The sequence below is a fragment of the Hetaerina americana genome, unplaced genomic scaffold, assembly GCF_022747635.1.
Source record: "Hetaerina americana unplaced genomic scaffold, ioHetAmer1.1.p SCAF_3, whole genome shotgun sequence".
Lineage (NCBI taxonomy): Eukaryota > Metazoa > Arthropoda > Insecta > Odonata > Calopterygidae > Hetaerina > Hetaerina americana.
Window position 1 is genome coordinate 107,492,747 of NW_027286874.1, and position 21,096 is coordinate 107,513,842.

Below are 21,096 nucleotides of genomic sequence, written 5' to 3' on the forward strand. Positions count from 1 at the left end.
AACAGGGAAGACGTCTTTGTGCCCTCACTCCCTATGCTCATTGACTTTTCTTGTAAGCCTCATTCCACCAGTACATAATACTTCCCGCCAGCCGGTCCTCCGTCCGATCACGTGATGTTTCCATTCTCACCCCCTCTCTTGTACAGTTGCACATGCCGGTTGGATCTTTCCAAAGCTCTTGAGTGGTCAACCTTTCATTCTTCAGTGTACGACGCGGGGATTGAGTATAGTGTCACTCCTGGTCGCTCCGGCCGATATACAGTAAGTGCTTAACTTTTTGCCTTGTATATATTTACAGGGACGAAATATTCCCACGCAATGGGCGAATGTTTTTGTCTTGAAGAAACTATCTGGCTATTTAAAGAACCCCTTTTAATGGCATGGAATATTCGTTACTTTGTTTACTCCTTAAGAGCGACCTATTCATGAACGAGGAAAATGCGCGTATGTTAACGCTGATAGTACACGTATTGACATGGGACATCCTGTCTCTTCGACTACACGTCTGCGAAGGGATTATCAAACTTGTTAATTGGTGATACAGTAGTATAATTTTGGATGGATCTGTTTGATTTATGGGCGAGAAAGATTCTTTTGTTTTTCAGCAACAAATGAAAGTGTGTCTTCGCGATAGATGTACAACGTTTTGAATGTCTGAGATTACGTTTCACTGTATACTGTGCATTTAGCTGTTTGACGCGTAAATAATACTGATTTTGAAATATAATGTGGTGTATCAACTGGTTCCATCCATCCAGTTGGAGAGGACCTCCAAGCCCTGGAACTCGCATTCTTATTTTAGGTACCCATCTACCTACTATTCGCTGACTGAATATTAAAATTAGCATGTATGAAGGCGTTAAGTCATCAAGCGGCACAGCAAATAAAAATTTTCCTCAATTGCTTTTACTTCTCACCAAGCAATCTCAACCATTTGAAGGCATCATCAAAACCACCTGTTGCTCCTTGCCTGCCGTTCGCGACCGTGCCTAACAAGTTATCGTGCCGTTTTAGAATGCACTCCGTTTTGGGGTTGTTACTCTTATTCTTGCCGCTCCCTCTCTTTAAGTGAATAAGTTGAATGGAAGTACTTGCATTTAAATACAATCGCTATTTGGCCAATCATGACCCCATTACCATGCACTTAACCTGATACAACTCGAAGTACCCTGTTAATTTGGCAACCGCCCACGAATTGTGCCCCCGAAGCGCGGCGATTAGCGCATTAAGTAATTATAAATAGTCGAGTAATATGATTTTTATCAATAGTCCCACGGTTGTTAGATACCTACTTCGAATGTTGGCAGTCGACTCTGAAAATGGACAACCGGGTTCATTTATTCGAAGCTGACTCAGAATCTTTTACCTCCATCCAGTCTCACTTTTAGGACCCTTCCTCTTAAGTTGATGGCCCTCGTCAAGGTCTTCCCATCCTCTACTGTCTGAACTTGACCCAGAAGAGCCGGGATTTATCATATGGCGGCTTCCCCTTTGATTAATTTCGCGGTGCTCGCCCTTTTATTTTGATTTCTCAGTATATTTCCCCACTCATGGTTTGAAATTGTTATCCTTCTTAATGTTTCGGTGCCCCCCTGTTGCTGCCGACTCAAGCGGGGGGGGGGGGGGGGTTCGTAGGGAGACAGCCTCGCCATCCATTCTCGTGACCTGGTGTTAAAAAATGTATTCGTCTCGCAAATAGAGACTAAGTTATTCGTTTGCCTCTCCACAGTCGGAAATAATTAGTTGAACATCGTTGCTCGTTTACATTGAGAGGAGAAAATCATTACATTGCAATTTATTTGTTCAGTTCTCTCCCCAAATGTTTCCGTCAAACATATTGCCAACAATCTCGACTGGCGATTTAAATTTTCATTAAAATCAGGGTAGGGGGGCCAGTTCCTTTCCCTGTGCCGGTTATGGTTTCCCAGTAAGATCTGTTACCCGAAAAATAACATAGCTTGGGTGGAGCCCAGATTGCCTTGCCCGGGAATCGAACCCGGGATCCTCCGGTCAGCAGTCCAAAGCTCTACCCACTGGACTACCGCGACCCACATGCATAAGTATCCATATGCGACCCACATGCATAAGTATCCATGTATGTAAAGAATTGGTATTTCTGTACAAAAAATATGTATGTATATATATGTATGTAAAGAATATGTATATATGTACACAAAATATGTATGTATAAATATATGTATATATATGTGTGTATATGTATGTATATATATATGTGTGTATATGTATATATATATAGGTATATATATTATATATATTTATTTATGTGTATATATGTATATATATAATTATATATCAGTTTAAAAAGGATATATATCTATTATATATATATATATATATATATATATATATATATATATATGTGTATATATATATATGTGTGTGTGTATTTATAAAAAAACAATAAACAGTAATCAACCCGAAGGTCGGTTTGGTAGGTGATGGTAGAGATCACCCAGTACTAAGCCCTATACGGCGTGTGAAAATTCACACGTCAGGGTAGGGGGGCCTGTTCCTTTCCCTGTGCCGGTTGTGGTATCCCAGGAAGACCTGGTCCCCAAAAAATAACTCTAGCTTGAGTGGAGCTGCAGGTGCCCAGAGTGCCTTGTCAGGGAATCGAACCCGGGACCGTCCGGTCAGCAGTCCAACGCTCTACCTACTGCACTACCGCGACCCATATATGTGTATAAATGAAAATATATATATATATATGCATATATATATATATATATATATACGTATATATATTCAGGGTCGCACCCAAAAGTAAGAGGTAATAATTTTATTGACGATATACTTACATCGACCTAATAATCTTCAAAGTGTGCTCCTTGAGCTGCTACACACTTAGTATAAAGTTGCTCCCTTTCCCCGTACGCCCGCTGGAAATTTTCTTTGGGGAAGCCGTTGATGACCCTCGTCAAAGCCTCTTGAGCGGCTTTTATCGAGTCAAAACGTCGTCCCTTGAGCTGTACTTTCATCAGGGGGAAGAAGAAGAAGTCCGGTGGTGCCAGATCGGGAGAATAGGGCGGGTGCGGCAACGTGGCAACGCCGTATTTGGCCAGGAGCTGTCTGACGACGAGCGCGCCGTGGCAGAATTTTCGGCACCATCTAGGCGCACATCTTGCGCATGGCCAAATCCTGTGAAATAATGCGTTGGACGTTGAATGCAGACAGATCCAACTGGTCTGCAATTTCTTCACTGGTTAAGCGTCTGTCTGTGGTCAGCAGTGTCCTCTCACTGTCCACATACGTGTCGGTTCTTGCCGTCGACGGCCGTCCGGAGCGATGGTCGTCTTCAACGAGCTCCCTACCCTCTTGAAACAACTTGTGCCACTCAAATACTGTGGAACGGCTTAAGGCAGTGTCCCCATAAGCCTGCTTGATCATATCGAGGGTCTCAGTTGCCGTCTTCCCGAGTTTCGCACAAAACTTCACGGAATAACGTTGCTCTAAATTCAGATTCATTTTGTTTTTCGACGAGGTCAAAAATCTTGCTTCACTAAAAAACGGTGTCCTCACTTAACGACAGCCCGCAGGCGACTGAGGTTGTTGCCGGTCTGTTGCTAAGAGCCCCCTCCACCTTTCCCTACCAGGCAGACCCCCCTCCACCGCTTCGTTCGCGCCAGAGAAAATCAGTCCTACCACTTTTGGGTGCGACCCTGTTTTCATATATTTCCAAAAAAAAACAGAAATATATAGATTTTATACACATATGTATGTTCGTAATATACATAGAAATATATGTATCCATATTTATGTATAAATTTATACACATACATATACACATATATACAGGTATGTACATATATATATATATATATATATATATATATATATATATATATATATAAAATTTTCTATATATATATATGTGTGTGCGTGTGTGGGTCGCGGAAGTCCAGTGGGTAGAGCGTTGGACTAGTGACTGGAGGGCCCCGGGTTTGATTCCAGGGGAAGGCACTCTGGGCACCTGCCGCTCCACCCAAGCCTTGTGATTTCACCCTGATGTGTGAATTTCATACGCCGTATAGGGCTTAGTACTGGGTGAACTCTGCCATCACCTACCAAACCGACCTTCGGGTTGATTACTGTGTTTATGGTTTATATATATATATATATATATATATATATATATATATATATATATATATATATACACATATACATATATATATACATACATACATATACATGCAGCAATCTGCACCAGTTCGGTGTAAAGTGTTCTGGAAACAGGAGCACCTGCCTAGCAACTGGCTCCGTTTACGCGACTTAAAGCAACGGCGGGGGGTGGATTATAATTCTGCTGACGAACGTGGTATTTTTTCACATAAAAACTATATAACACATACAGTTTCGACGCATCGAGGGAGACGCGAGGGTTGGTACAAAATGAGGTGGCTGGCGGGGAGGGGGGGGGATAAGAGACAACGTGTAGGAAGGAAGGAAAGGATCATAAACAAGGAGGAAGGGGGAAAGGAACACAGAATTTACGAATATTCTTTATTGATTGACAATAAAACTTCCAAAAGGGGTGAGTAGCTTTTTAAATTTCAACAATGTTTTTTAATATTTGACATTTTAGTCACCCGCAAGCCACCGCTAGGGTGTGCGGCAGGGGGTGAATACACACCGGAATAGTTTTGGCCCGAATGTGACCCTTACCGCATTCGGACAGTATTATTAGATAATTAAGTTATCGTTAGGCTGAAAACTAATGCAGACATGCTGGTAAACCACAAACGAAACGACCATCAGAAGCACTCCTGGTGGCATGTGGAAGTAACATTCCTCCTCAACACGCATGCCCAGGTTTGAGGTCGTTACATTCATCCAGTGTATTTTGAAAAGCGGAAGTATGGAGACGTGTTCTAGTGCTATGACTACGCGAATTAAACAGCGTGCTGTTATCGAATTTTCAACTGCTGAAAAAGTGACTCCTACTGAGATTCATCGTCGTTTACAGGCTTTTTGTGGTGAGGATGCTGTCGATAGGTTTACTGTAAATCGATAGGTTGTAAAGTTTCGTGGTAGCGAGCCTGGAAAATCCATAATTGTTGATGAAACACGCAGCGGGCGTCCGATCACTGCCACAGACGATAAACATCGCAAACCCGTCGAAGATTTGATTCAAAATGATCTCTTAAAAGCGTGTCGCAAACCATATTGGAAATTCCAAGGAACGTGTCGGCTTCATTATTAAAAAATTGGGACACCGTAAAATCTGTGCACTATGGGTACCACGCCTTCAGTCTTATATACTGGAACAAACAAAACCCTCCTTATTCCCCCGATCTTGCACCTTGCAAATTTTATTCTTTGCCTCAACTGAAAGAGACATTTCAGGGGTAATCATTAAACCTCGGACGATGAGGTGAAGGCAAAAATTCGATAGCAGAACGTTGTTTGATTCGCGTTGATATAGCACTAGAACACGTCTCCATACTTCCGCTTCTCAAAATACACTGGATGAATGTAACGACCTCATACCTGCGCATGCTTGTTTAGGGGAACGCTACTTCCACATGCAACCAGAAGTGATTCCGATGCTCATTTCGTTTGTTTCCTACAAGTATTGATGCATTAGTTTTCGGCCTACCCTCGTAGTTAAAAAGAGTAACTGAATACAGCAGTAGCGTAGGTGTGCGCTGAAAATGGCTGTAGTAAGTTGAAATATCCATATAGTAGGATAATATTTTATTTCATCCATCTAACATTTTTTATTAATGTTAGTCGGGTTAAAAATTATCATATTTCAACTCGCTATGCTTAAAGGGCTCCTATTCATTTTTCATTCGGACAGCCATGGGGTCGCCAGTTGGACATAATAATATTCACGCGCACAGTAGTTGCCCCTGTGGGTACATCAATAGTTTTTTTATATTGATTAACCTTATCGTCGCTAATAGAATACGCGTGGATAAAACTTGTTAATGTAGCTTGGCTCTAACGAAAGACAATTGCATCCACAAAATTTCCCCTAATTTACTGATCAATTAAATTGCTTGTAAATCGGAAAGCATTTTGTTGGTCCACGCATATGGTCCTCGTTTGTGCCATACCGCGGTACACCGGTCTGAGCCTCGGCCCAGTCTTCTACACTGATACCAATGCGCACAGTTTAAACATCATAGCATTTGTAATTTGTAAATGCTGCCTTCGTTTACCTTTTTGGCTAAAATTTTATGAATGAAGTGAATACCCCCCCCCCCCTGCAGTCGTTATTGCTTCGAGTCACAGCGAGCTTATGATAATGTTGGCCCTATGGTATTGTTTTACCTTGGCTACCATCACAAAATTCTCTCAGTATTCCTTGACCTCCGAGGCCCATGCAAACCTTAAAGTTTCGTTTCCTCGAAAAATTACGTTGGTTTTGTAGTGGAAGTAGTGATTAAGAGAGGCGTTTTGACATTTGTGCTCCAAGAGAAATATGAGTGGACATAGGATGTTTGCGGGACAAGAGAAATCTGAGGAGAATCCCGGTCCTGGCATTAGCTACTCTGGTACAGATAGGTCCACAAAATAATGTCCCATCCGAAGGATGGACTCTCCACTCTGAAGTGTTCTCCACGTGGCACCCAAGTAGAGATCGCGACTACATTGAAGAATTCTGCCACTCTCGGGTTTCGAACCTAGGTTCTCGGGGTGGAAAGCAACTGTACAAACCCTTTGCTTTGTTTGTTAATGACAAGGGTCTCCGATGTTCAGTGGCCCCAGAGGACCTTCCGAAGGGACCATCGCGAGTAGAGGCAAGACCAAGCCACTTTCACGGACCGTATTTAATTAATTATTTATTATTACTAGCAGTAGTTTACCGGGCATGTCATGTTTTTGATTGACCGAGGACAAAGAACTGTTACACTAGTTCAATAGTTTCAGCCTCAACTTTGTGGAAGTTCATTTTAATAAATGAAAAAGAAACACTTTGTTCCAATCCACCACTTTATTACAGGTACGACTAGTTTCGACGCTACGGCCGTACCTGAGGATGACGCCGTAGCGTCGAAACTAGTCGTACCTGTAATAAAGTGGTGGATTGGAACAAAGTGTTTCTTTTTCATTTATTAACTGTTACACTACTGAACCCTACCTAGCGTGGTGAATTCAATAAATAAGAGGAATTTAAGTTGTATTACAATAATTTTATTTATTCGTCCACAGGGCGCGGCGCTTAAATCCGGATAAATTTGAATTTGAATTTTCCGCCATATCGTAGTTCCACTGGAGGTCGCATTCTTGAAAGCTATAGACATCTAGTAAACAGTCATAACCGCAAAATGGCCGAAATGTTACGTACAAGTGCGGAGTGCAATCGAAGAGCCACTATTATCGAAAGCGTTCGCTCTGCACGTCGTCATATTTCGATTATTAGTTCGATTCTTCGTGTTGTACCCCAGATCAACTGTTTAATATGTTATGCAAATTCCACAAAGTTACGCCTGAGAAAGTGTGTGGAATTACAAAGTCAATTATTTCATTATATTTACGATGTTGTGGCTAAGTAGTCATAACTGGGGCTGGGATACTCACTTTTTCACTGGGGCTCATGAGATAATTTAAACGGTTATTTCTTGTCTATGCCTAATAGGTTCTTGTAGAACTTCAAGACCGTGGAGGAGATGGGAAAATATGTGAGATAAACTATAAAATTCTATATGAAAATATTAATGTAATCACGACTACGCCACCATTTGTAAACAATGATTTAAAATGGAAGGAGGTAAAGAATATGGTACTAATTGCGATAAATGTATATTTAACCAAAAGTTTGTACTTCTTTTGCTAACATTGTCAAAAATACCTTGTGAATAATAGTATCGAAATATAAGCTACCCGAAAGATTTATTTTTACTCAATGGTCGGTGATTCGATTTCTACAAATAATGTTTTCAAAGTTTCGAATCGATGTTCTAAAACCATGCTCTTTCCTCATTAATTCTGTTCATCCATCACGAGTTCCAAATGTGGATTTTCCGATGGTCATTAATTGGTATGAAGTAAGGTTTATTTACTGTCATTCAATAAGTGTCGTGTAGTACTGCTAAGGAACAAAACTTCCAACAAAATAATGCTTTTGGCTCCAGTAAAAGTTGTTGGTCATGTCTCATGTGATTCGTACGAGGAAACTAAAACGGGAGAGAGTCTGCCAAAAGCCTTTCCGCAGATGACAAGGGGGCAAGTTACTTTCAGCGGGAATGGAATTCGTACAACTATTCAGAGAAGTATTGTTCAAAGATGAGTGTACTCGGCTGAGAAATTTTTTAGTTGTATTTAAAACTGTTTCGATGTGCAATACGTCACGTCATCCCGTAGTTTAGAAACTTGAACGTCGTCATTTTCATGGCCCGCCATGTTGATTTGATTCGTAGTGTTGTTCTTTTGAGCGTTAACAAAAATCATACTAAATAAATGTGGGCCACCGGTACATACAAGGTCCGTCCCAAAAGAAGTAGGACTGAGTTGATTAAAAAAAATGTATTGCCAAAATTGATACATTCACCCAAGAGTCTTTGAAGGAGCACCATCGTGCGGCCTCACACGGCTGCCAGAGGCTTATCCACGCCTGGTACGTCTTCTGGAAGGTGGCGCCCGGAATGCTCCTAAGATCCCTCATCGTTATCTGTTGTAACGCTTCCACCGAGCCGTGGTGAAGTCCTTTAAACACGGATTAGAAGAGGAAGAAGTGTGGTGTGGCATCGTCTAAAAAATTTGCATCCTCACTCACATGGTCGAGAAGATCTTGCCAGATCCGCGTGTGAGTTTCCTTTCGTTCGTCCGATAGCACTCGCGGCACCAACTTCGCACACACCTTTCTCATGCCTATAGTTTTGATCACAAGTCGATGCACATCACTTTTTATGGATGCCAAGTTCATCAGAATCCACGTGGAAAACTTAATCTGCGATCCCTGTCCAACAAAGCCCCAACTCTTGCAAGATTTTCGTCTATTTTTTAGGTTGAAGGGCGTCCTGAACGTTGGACGTATTCAGCATCTTCTCTACCCTTCCGAAACAACTTGTGCCACTCGAAAACACCCGATCCACCAATGGCTTTATCGCCATAAGTGGCCTTGGGCATGTCACGAGTACCTTTCACGGTTTTGCCCAGCTTCACGCAAAATTTGATGGCGTAGCGCTGTTTCAATAGGCGATTGATGACAGAACGTAACGAGGTCACGTTATAGAGGTTTCGCAAGCGAACGATCCACACTCCGCAAAGACTGGAAGACAACTGACACCAACTTCCAGCCTTTCCTGTGACTCCCCTCCCTCCCTCGAACCCAGCCAGAGAAACCGCCGCCCATCCGTGCGTCCGTCTATCCGGTAAAAAATAGGTTCCACCACTTTTGGGACAGGCCTTGTATTTCGCACACTCTCTAGTCTTGATAAGTTTCTCCGTGTTGGGTGTCTAAGGATGGATTATATGTTTGCAAAAGCCTGTGTCCATCCCCGTCTGGCGATCACAACGTATGACCTAGGTGTTCTTGAATCCAGTCCGCATAGCGAGTCGGTCGAGGCGCGATAGTCCAGTGGCACAGTCACCCTTACGCTCGTCCACGCCTATAACTGGGTGTTTAACTGTATTTAAGGCACTGACAGGGAGTCATAATACACCTTTTATGACTGTTACGTAAAGCTTAACAGTGTCACAAAGTGAGAGCATATAAGTAGCCCCAAGCTCGGTATACTCTTAAACCAAAACATGAATTTTTTCCCGAGCGCACAGGAAATTCCAGGGAGACGGGATGGGGGGGGGACCATTCCCCCCCATCCCCTGACTGATGATAATTCTTCGCGCCTCCTGGCTTCGTGTGAGACGAACCTCACCTCTGGGCTATCGAACCGACCTTCAGGCTTGGCTTGATGACTGTAGGTGAGGACCATTGTTGGAAGATCAAGGTCTTCCTTCTCCTTCCTCCCTCATCGCCAGTATTTCAATCCTAAGATTGGGTTACTGTAGCCTTCGATTCTTCCCTATTTCGGGTTAATATCCTCGCCCTCTGATGGGTTCCCTGTTTAATGTCCTTCTTAATTTGCCCCTATATATGTACTTGTCTCTTGGCCTTCCTCGCGGGATCTTTCCTTCAATTTTTCCTCCTATTATGTTTCTAACTGATCCATTGTGCCCCTAGGTATGTCCAATCCATCTAGTTCTTCTTTGCCGTAGAGCTCTCCATATGATCCTTTCCTCTTCTGCTCTTCTATGCATACACTTCATCGTTCCTCACTTCGTCTGTCCATTTAATCTTCAGCATTCTCCTCCAGCATCATGTTTCAAATGTTTCTATTCTTCGTAGACCCACTTTTCCCACATTCCACATCTCCAATCCGTAGAGTGCTTTATTTCCAATATTCCATGTCTCCGAGTGTCATGCTGCACACGAACGTTTTGACCAATTGTTTTCTTGTTTGCAATCGTATGTTCTTTGTACATAGCCAAGACAAATTGAGGATTTATTCCCTTAGTTGTTCGAGGTGTCTTCTTCCAGCATTAGGAATGTTGTGGACGAGCCATGGTTTCTTTCGTGGTGAACACTTTGCTTTTGGGTAAAGGTTCTCATAGAAGGAAAGCTACGTACTCGGAAATGTTTTCTCACATTATTTTCTAGCATGGCTTGATCGAGATATTAATAATAATATTTTACCGAATGTAGTCCGGCGCAAACCTTAATTGCGTGTAAAATATAAAGAGGACCTTTAGTATGAAGTAATCACAAATATCATTGCAAACGCCCAAGCCGTAGGTCGACCGGTAAACATCTTGGCGGAAATTGAGTCCACGACGTCTGGGTTGCCAAGCGACGGCATTCCTCTGCCATACAATGAGCGGTTATCGAAGACACCTGGGCTAAAATTTTTTTGTGCCATGTTTTTGTCCGGAAATCGGGACTAGAAGAGTATTGCAATCCTGCATATGTATCGCGATTTTGACTTCGGTTCCTTTAAAAGATAAATTACTGCCGGACGACCTGTCAAAGTTGTGCATATTAAACAGTGCCGAATTCGCCGCTTGAATTTTTCTGTAACGATAAAGTATGTTATGAACATGTCTTTGTCTTCACTTGTCAAGTAAGTTTTAAATTCGACCATCGAAAGAATTCTTAACGGGCCACCAATTCGTTCAAATATCCACGTAACGCAGATACATTTAACAATGGATAGAGGTCTTTATTTGGGCGAAATTGAGAGCTAATGGTCCCTTCTTCCATTTAACTCATCGTCGTAGACATATTATTTTGGGAATTAAACTTATAGTGACATTCATACGTACACATAAATACATATTGACAGGTATAAATTCATTATGCACAGATTTGTTCATCGAAAAGAAAAAATAACAGTATGAAGGGATGAACAAATTGTCACAACAAAACATGTTAAGGGATCAGAATAACGCTGTCCGACCGTAGAAGGGGTAAAAATATTCGGGTAAAAATTAGTCTGATGTGTATTCACCCCTTGCCACACACCCTGGGGGTGGCATGCAGTTTACCAAAAGAGTACTTTAAAAAAAGACAAATTTGAATTAAAGGCCTCGATAACTATAAGAAATTGTACATTGCCATATCCCTCGTCGAAATCTACGAAGATTTGTATTTTAGCCATTTTCTTTCTATTTTGCCCCGCTGTGCGCCGCCACCGAGGCCGGCAAATTTAATACCGTCAAAAGATAATTTACAAGATCGATTAACTATAAAAAATTGTCCGATTAAAAGAAGTGCCGGTGGATGAGTGTTTTGTTTGGCTGAGTGTTTTCATCCTGAGTTTTTGAACGAGCGATGGTGATGAAGGTTTTCGCTCGTATACACTGATTCCGTATGTTTAATGAGCACTTGATTCCCGCGCTTCTCTCAATCGGCTACGAGTCAGGTTTGCGCTCAGATCAGGCCAATGCCGTTCGCTGTCTCTGTCTTCGTCCTCCATTCCCTGAAAATCGTACCCGTACTAAATTACCAACCTATCCCTACATGCACCAATGGCCATTGCTGTCGGTCACCTCCCCGAAGAGATGACAGTACAATAGGCTTGTCAAGGAAGTATTCGACTCCTTGTAATTTGCAAACACGGGGTTTGCTGATGGTGATAATTTAATTGATTTTAGTACCCTGCAAGCCACCACCACCGCCAGGGTGTGGGGCAGGGGGTGAATACACAGCAGACTAATTTTGACCCGAAAATGACCCTACCGCGGTCGGACCGTGTTATTTTGATCCCATATCATCCAGCGGTTGTTACTTCACGATATTATTCAGAGTGAAAACTTTTTTAAATATCGCATTTGCAACTTTTCACAGTACTCGTAAATCGACTGTAGCCCTGAGAAACAAGGCGCGCGAGTTGACAGAGGCATAGATTCCGGGCCAGTCGGTTAATCGTTATTCTAACCGCTTCATCTCGTGAAGCGATGGACGGTTATTTTCTATGAACAGCTGTGACCGATTATCTCTCCGAGCCGTACACCGCTGCCAAAGCTTATCGGCTGGCTGGCGTTTCCGCATCAAACAGAAACTGGCGGAACGATAAGAAGGCCCATGCACATTTTTCGCTGCCATAAGGCACCAAGGGGTTTTTTTTTGCGAACCAATAGTGCGCACCATTGTGATGCCATGTACTTAGGTGAAGCAATTTTGAGCTTGGCATTGGTATAGGTGCAACGTTAAAGGCTTAGCGGGATCTAATAACCTCGTCATCATCACGTACCCCCGTGTGGGTGACTCTTAGATGTCTCTTTAGCAGCGATGATGTTGAAAATGTATTATTTACCCCTTTCGTACTACGGATGGAGGGATAATGTCCGTAAAACTAGAGAGATTGAGTGTAGATAAATTTAAGGTGTCACTTTACCCACGTACGAGGGTAGGCTGAAAAATAATGCACACATGCTTGTAGACCACAAACAAAATGACCGTCAGAAGCGCTCCTGGTGGCATGTGGAAGTAACATTTACCCTCAACACAAGTATGCGCAGGTTTGAGGTCTTTTCATTCCTCCTGTGGCCAGCCACCTCATTTTGAACCAACCCTAGCGTCTCCCTCGATGCGTCCAAACTGTAAGTGTTATATAGTTTTATTGTGAAAAAACACCACGTTCATTTATTATTCAGTGACCATGAATTTTCACATAGTAGAGCCAAAAAAGAAATTTTTTTGTTGTCATAGTTAATAAATACGAATTTTACTTGAACGATTGTAAGTAACTTTATCATCTAAAATGACCATATGAAATACGGTATGCATCTTAATCCATCTGAATATCTAATCCATTGGGTTCCTCGTTGGTAAATGTGTGACACTGTATTCCTGGAGAAATTCGTGTCTGTCAAGTCTTTTGTCTCTCCTTTCCATGTAATTCTGAACCCGACGTGTGTTAAAGATTGTTTTTTTCCAATATCCACCCTAGCGGCGTAAAATTTCCCTTAAGCTTCTCTCTCTGCAAAAGGATGTTATATATTTTCTTCATCTACATCTACACGATGCCCCACAAGCCGCCGCAAGGGTGTGTGGCGGGGGGTGTTAGGCCACCACCTGTGTAAAGGAACAAAACCACATGCAAAATCAGCACATACATGCAAAACTATGCCCACAGCGGCGTATAGATTCATGCAAAAATCCTTTCATTCTATGCGCATGTAATTACATATCTATCATTTTACAAATAATTGCATCTTAGGATGCAGTAAGAAATTTATACAATAACGTGCGAGCTAGAATTTGGAAAGTAGGGAGGCGAAATCCCACGAACCACGGGCATGCAATACAACTGTCTCCTCTCGAAGGACACAGATATTCTTGTTGATTTGCGTTTATTGACTTAACTCTTTTAACTATTCGATTTATTAATGTGTGCAATTCTTCTTGATTCTTTGTTATAGATGCGATGCCATTTTTGGCAAGCAGAATTTTATCCCCCCTCTCCATTTTCCTTATTTTTCCGTGTAAAAAATATTTCCGAGTAGCGTCAGATGATTCGCGACATCATGGAAGGAATGCCTCCCGTTTACGAATTTCACTTACCCATTTCGCAGTCCGTCCTGTGCCGCGAGGATTATCCTCGTATCCATTCGTTAACAAATTTCATAAATGTTTTCATATTGTAACAATACTTTCCATCATTAAGGTTTGTTTATGTCGGCCAAGAGCACTTGGTGGGCACTCAGCTCGTACCCACCGTTCACCGTTCGTAATATGGGGTGCGTTCCAATTCTCGCTTCATGCTCATTTACATTCTTTTCTGCCGGTTTGCGTGTCAATTTGCGATCCTCTGACTCGACCCTTAGTGCGCATATACTTCCTGATCCATCGCCCTAAGCGGTTGATTCGAGCACCAAACACTTAAGGGATGCAGGAGCGGAAGCGCCAGTGCATCTGATTGATGCACTGGCGCTTCGAAGAGATTCAAGTAGATATCGGAACGCACCCAGAAACAATGAACGCGAGGAACACATGCCGCGGTTGCTAAGAGTCTAAATGTTTGTTTATTCATTGCTCGTATGTTTTATGTAACGGTTTTCATCTCTTTTGTTGTGGTCTCGGGGTTTTGAGTAATTATAATGGCGTTGTAGGAAAATTTAATGCATCTCGTGTTTCTTTCGAGTTTTCTCGGCCGATTCTTCCCAAGATGAGTGGAAAAATACTCGACCACTGTGTGACGAACTAGAGCTTGAATTCGAACCTGCTGAAGCGTGCCACTAAGTGTCCCCGACTTCGAGGTGAAATATGCTTGTATGACTAATGTAGAATTACAGAAATATTCCTCTTAGCTGCCGAGGGACTTGGAGGTCTCAGGATCGGAAGCCTGCAAGTTTTTGGTTGTCAATGAAGAGGTGAGTTTAGTATTTCCTAAGATCAGAAAGTGTCTCCTACGACCGTAGCGTGTTTGGGAGGGGAATAATGGGTCTCTTAAAAATTACGTAAGGAATAAGGTCAGCAGTAATTCAAAATCGCGAAGAGAAAAGATTAAGAGTGAGGTATGTATCGGAAGAATTAAGCTGGGAGCCCATTAAGCACCTAAGTTGGCTAGTTACACCAAGAGAAAACAATAAGGTACCATATTACAATGGCAGATTAGACCACCGGGAAAAATTAAGATAAAACCCCACAGTGACAGGTTAAAGAACTTGCCTTTCCATCGCATGATCATGATCATAAAATCAAATGTGTTCCCTTATAATTCAAAATTCTAAACTTAAAGCTTTACAAGCACAATCCGAAATTGCATGATGTTGGTAGCCATGTATGCATGTACCGGAGAAAGTGTGTTTACGTATGTGTGCAGGTACGTATTTATGTATAAGAGCATAGTTATACGTAAAAGGCTGGTGCCCTAACACCCTCCACCACACGCCCCGCCCTTGTGGCGGTTGTCGGGGTATTGTGTAGTTGTGGTAATGATGAAGTTGGAAAATTAAGGTGTAAAAGTGAAAAGTTTGGAACCTTAGTCCTTGAGGGTTAGGTTGCCCCGCTGTCGAAGACCAAATTAGTACGCCGCGCACAGACTCCGCCTCGGCAGTGTGTGGGCCACTGTCGACTACTGCTGCGGCCTAATTACCCACTTTCGCTGGAAAGCTGCGTTGAACACTTACATAAGGATCAGTTTGAACGATACCTAACGTAAGCAAATAGTGATCGTCAAACCAAGGCAGCAGATTTCTTAAAATCTCTTTGAGGGTGAGGCCTCCGGGGATCCTGAAGTTCGTGCCAAAGAAAATTTCGCAATGTGATTTTTGAAGTTCTTGCCGCAATACTGGAGTCACGCTACGAAGTCTCCTAAAACAGGTTTTTAAAGCGAACCCTAGCAAATATTGCAAAGACGGAGGAATTAACAGTGGCATGTAGCCAAGTGTTGCCAGTTAGTCCGATTAGCATGCTCTCCCTGCTCGCTAGAGATCGTCCAGGATAGCCGGATTGCGCCCATTGCATTCGTGTCTGCGGGTGTGGGATATAGGTACGGAACAAGCATAATTTTGCAAATCGACGCGGAAATGCTGATTACGGCTATCAGTGGAATCAAGTGAATTCAAAATAAAGTGAACATGAATGTAGTAATACACCTGAAGCGATTAAATACGGCGTGAATAACAAAGAAGGTGTTAATGCCAACCTCAAAGTCGAAAAATGAGATAATTGTGGTTGTGGGAAGTCAGGCTGATTGTGGGACCACTGAGATTAATATAAAAGGACACAGTACGACTTTAAGTAAAGCGTTAAACCAATGTCCTCTGACTAGGTCTCCGCCGGTTGTAATCGGGCCTTTTCCGTGGCAGTCTCACTAGGGGGCCATTTTGATGCTACAAGAAACATGAATCGAGTGAAAAAGTGTTCACTTTATCCTTATCCTTGCATAGATAGGCTGAGATGACAACCAAAGTAAATATATAGACCACAGTAAAATGACGATGGAGGAGGATGCTTCTTTTAGTCATTGTTCCTCTGCGGCTTGCCAGCAATCAGGATCAACTGTGAATGGATAATTCGATCCGTTCAGAATTGAAAACTTTCGTACAATTGTTAAAGGGGGAAGCGGAAACGGTTCGGTATTCGTTTTAGGTCATAGGATACCCGCCCAAAGTTCGCAGACAGAAGAAACGAAAAATAGGAATGTGTGTTTTCGTCAGGAGTAACTGGAAAAGCCTAAGGCGACGAAAAATGGATGTGCGAATGGGCGTCGTACGAAAGTGTAAATGGAAAAATACTTAAGTAAGTATTTAATATTCGGATATATCATCGTGGCTCCGTAGGTGAATCAAATGAGCGACTTCGAGATGATTTAAAGTAATTTTCTTATCTAACAAGTATGATATAATGTTTTATAAAGATTCCTTGGCGCTCCAAGGGAAGAGTGTTTTATAGATCATGGGCAACATGCCACCGGCGGTTATCATTCTCCGTTTTTATCATTGTCATGGATTAATAACGTTGTGTCGAAAAACCTGCATTCTTGGCATAAAAAAGTTATTTTGTGAATTGCCAGTTTCCATGGTACCCTTGGCTTATAGATTTCATTTTAAATATTATGCATGTGAGGAAGTTCTCTGATTTAGCGGAAGCCGTTGATTCGCGTTGATGCTGTTAGGACCATAAGATACTATATACATTATTACCATACTTTAAACCTGCAAACAATATTATCTTTTATTATGATATAAATCTCGTTGCAATGAGGCGATTGTCCTGGTAGCAGCGGTCAAGTCTGGTCAATGGTCACCCTTACAATGCACATACATACACACAAGAAGAACAGATAAGAGACAAAATGCTCTTGTATACAAAGACCCTTAAAGATCACCAATCGCACCTTTACCATCACACAAGGGCTAGTTGGTTCACACCATACTTGCTACAACGCTCCGTCCATCGCCGCACTCCGTCCATAATCACGCACCGTTATCACACAGCATTCGCTATTGCAACACAACTCACGCCGTCCACATCATATACAGAACAATATTTCTAATAAGCACATTATTATCATAATCACTTATCAATGAAGTTTATCACCCAGTGGCTGCTTTACACCTATTCTTAAAACTCCTAAAATTTCTGCCGGCCCCGGTGGCGGCGGGGTAACGTCCTCGTCTGCCATTCCAAGGGTCGCGGGTTCGATTCCCGCCTGGGTGAGTTTCGCTCCATCTAGGGCTTGGGTGTTTGTAAATGTGACCATTGTTATCGTTGTTAATAGTTCGATGTAAAGGCCAAAATGTGCTGTTTTCGGACTTATACTGAATAAATAAAATAAATAAATATCGTATAGACGTGGCGTATACTTTTTTTTGCTGTCTCCGATGGCCTCCGAAGGTCCGATTAGAAGGTGGCTTGAACGACTGCAATGGCACGAATCGAATCTAGGCAACAGGAAGGCTAGGAGAGGATGTATTGCAGATGCATTTTCAGAACGGCCTCTGTGAGATGTGGGATTATTTGGTAGTTGGGCCGAAGGCAATGAGAGTGAGTGATTAGTCTAAAAAGTGGCGTCGTCCAATGGGGAGGAATAATCAAATTTGTTGTGCGCCAGGCTGATTGATTGAGCGGGGAATCGAGAGAGGGTGAGCACACTCAATTCTCTCGATCCAATTCGCACCTAAATCTCCTCGGCCCAGCTCAAGAGAAACGGCGAGCTGATGAATACTCCATAAACTGCAAAAAATGGGAAATAAGTTCGTAATTACTCAGACGATTCAGTGGAACACATTTTGGGGACAAACTTTCGAGAAGTTTCGGCGAGAAGGGACGGTGAAAACTTTTGTCGGAGTTGAAGTAACCGCTCGACGAATAATGGGCCGCTCTGTTGGGCACTCGCTTGGAAATAAAACGATAAAACGAAGGGATAACCTTCGACCTTTCTATATCCCAGGTCTGTTGCCAGTCGCTAACAAGGGAAGTCTTAACTGGTGACTCATTATTTTACCGAAATTGTTGAGATAATGGCAGTAACGAATCATGATGCGTTGACTCGATAAGAGAATATCCCGAGTTGCATTCCCACCAGTGGCGACAATTCTGATCAAACAATTTCATTGGGTTGAGTGGCCCGGGGCCGGTCTCGGGAATCAGGAGGAAAGTTCGACGCGTTCTCCTTTCTCAACTAAGCAGGAATCGCTCCACAAAATCGTGGAGAGAACTGCAGCACGCCTAGTTTTCGGGAGCGACGCCCTTCTTGCGTACTGTCTGATCTTGGCACTGGTCAGCTAAAGTCAGATATTTGAGTAGTGGTATCCTCATGGTGCTATTGCACCACGGCTCTCAAGACTATGAATTCATGTTCCTTATGTCGTAATGACAATTTAATTGGTCGTCGAGCCATGATGTCGGATTGATTGCCGTATTGGATCGCGTGCAGCGTAGAGGAGCTAGATCTGTGTAACGTTGTTATGTGCTAAATTTGTGTAATGTTGCTATGATAAACTTAGTGGCGTATCCAAAATATTAGAGCAGTTAGCGAAGGTTAAATTACATACTAAATTTATTGAATAAATTGGAAGTCTCTTTACTACGGTAGGGAGAGATCGTGCCAATAAAATTAGAGAGATTAAGTGTAGAACAAATAGATTAAGGATGTCATATTTTTTCCACGAACGATACGGGATCATAATAACATTGTTCGGTAGGGTCATGTTCAGGTAACATTATTCTCGTGTGTATTCACCCCCTGCCGCACACCCTGGCGGTGGCTTCCAGGATGTATGAAGTTAAGCAACCTTGTTGAACCTTAATCAGATGACGAATATGAGCGCGATGTCTCCTGTGTGCACGTATGGAGCAGAAGGTGGTTGTGCATTCGTCATATCGTCTTCGCCTCTACGATGTGGAATGCGGAGAGGTTGTGGGATTCGTTCGGGCGGTAACACGGCGGGGATCTCCGCCCCAGCTATGGTGCCACTTACATATATTTTATACGTATGTGTTGCTGTGTTATAATGTATTCCTATGTACGCAATGGCAATTCACGTCTCCATTATATTACTATCTTCTTAAGTCCGTCACAAAATCTATACTTCATAATTTTATTGGTGATTCCGCAATTTTTTTTTCAATTTTCTTCATTAGGAATTCATGATTAGCCCACGTAAATATTCCCGCATTCATTCAGGAAGTTCTCTCGGGTTTCCCACCGGGTCAGCGTGGTGTGCACCGACGTTTCGACGGCTAACTCTGCCATCGTCTTCAGGGTGAAGTGCAGAGCAATGAATTCGCCATGTATTTATACCCTGTCGTAGGGTCAGGTGTCCTCCGATTGGTCCGATGTGTTCCCAAGTGCCGAGCCGCCCCGGTGACGTCTCGTACTTTCAATTTTTCTCAGCACAGGTCTCCACGTGCTGCTGATCTGGAAGCCAGTCGGTGCACACCACGCTGACCCGGTGGGAAACCCGAGAGAACTTCCTGAATACAATACGCCGGGAAAAACTGAGATCCTTCATTCCCGCATTCAATTTTTTTCGTGTGATAAAAATTGAGTCTACCAAATCGACAAACAACCACAGGTTTTTTTTCAGAAAAAGACCGTGATAGACTTTCACTTTTGAACCAAATTGAAATGCCAAATTTTTTTTGGAAGTTACGTTACATTCCGTGCGCCAACCAAAGAGTCATATGCGGTTGGTTGCCGATGGGAATGATTGTTTTAGTGTTGGGGATAAATGGAAATGGGTTTAATCGCGCGTGATTGTTTCACCTGCGGGCATCCCGGCCATCGTTGGCAGGGTGATGGATCCCTGCGCTGCGTGTTCTCGGCGTGTCTTCTGGGAATCTTCTCCATCGCCCTCCCCTCGCTCCTCGAGTTCTCTTGCCCCGAACCAGCAGTGCCTCCCTCTGGCATCTCTTATCCTCCACGCACTCCGTTTTTTACCCGCGACTCCTTTACCCCCTCCCCCCCCTTTATCCATCCACCCCTTCACATCGTCCACACGCACCCCCCCCTCCCTAGGTGATGCGTGACCTTCCTTCTGCACCACCATTGGATGGGGCCCTAAGGGTACGATGGCGAATCCAAATGACCTCAGTCGTCTCGAAGGGCCTAAATTTTAAATCAAATGAAAGGTACAGGAGCACCTGCCCCCCCCCCTCTCCCCCAAATGGATCATCTGCCAAAAAACGGAATGATAATAATCTCTTAATAATCTTCACACGTGCGGACCTTTTCTTTTCGTTTTTGAGTATGGTAAGTAATTGATGGTTTCCGGCGTAACCTTATGGAATCGATTCATATTGGAAACGAAAAATTGTGATTTCACTGAAAAATTTTTATTACGAGTTACGTATTACAAATTATTTTTATTATTAACCCAGGTCGTCTTGTAAGAAAAATTTTTCAGTGGAATCACAAGGTTACTATTTTTTATTTTCAATGAGTACTGTAAGGATTAATGGAAAAACCCTTATTATTTCGGCAAGCACGTATTCCTAAGAATTCGGCATTCATGTAATATCTTTAGTTGGCTGTGGGGTCTGACACTTTGAATGCAGGATATAGCTGGTCTCGTAATCTCAATTTAATACTCCTTTATAACCGTGCTTCTGCGTTGTCGTCGCCCAAAAAATTAGAATCACTTTTATGGTCTTAAATTTAGGACATACATATG

At 42.7% G+C, this 21,096-nt stretch overlaps 1 protein-coding gene across 1 annotated transcript in view; it reads left to right on the plus strand.

The window, feature by feature from the left end:
• Positions 1-86: 86 nt before the first annotated feature.
• LOC139690114 (amidophosphoribosyltransferase-like) overlaps positions 87-21,096 on the plus strand; it is a 77,331-nt gene continuing 56,321 nt past the window's right edge. Inside the window, exon 1 of the mRNA XM_071587351.1 lies at positions 87-261. Coding sequence (XP_071443452.1) covers positions 115-261 — 147 coding nt within the window. The 5' untranslated portion in view covers positions 87-114. The remainder of the gene's footprint in view (positions 262-21,096) is intronic.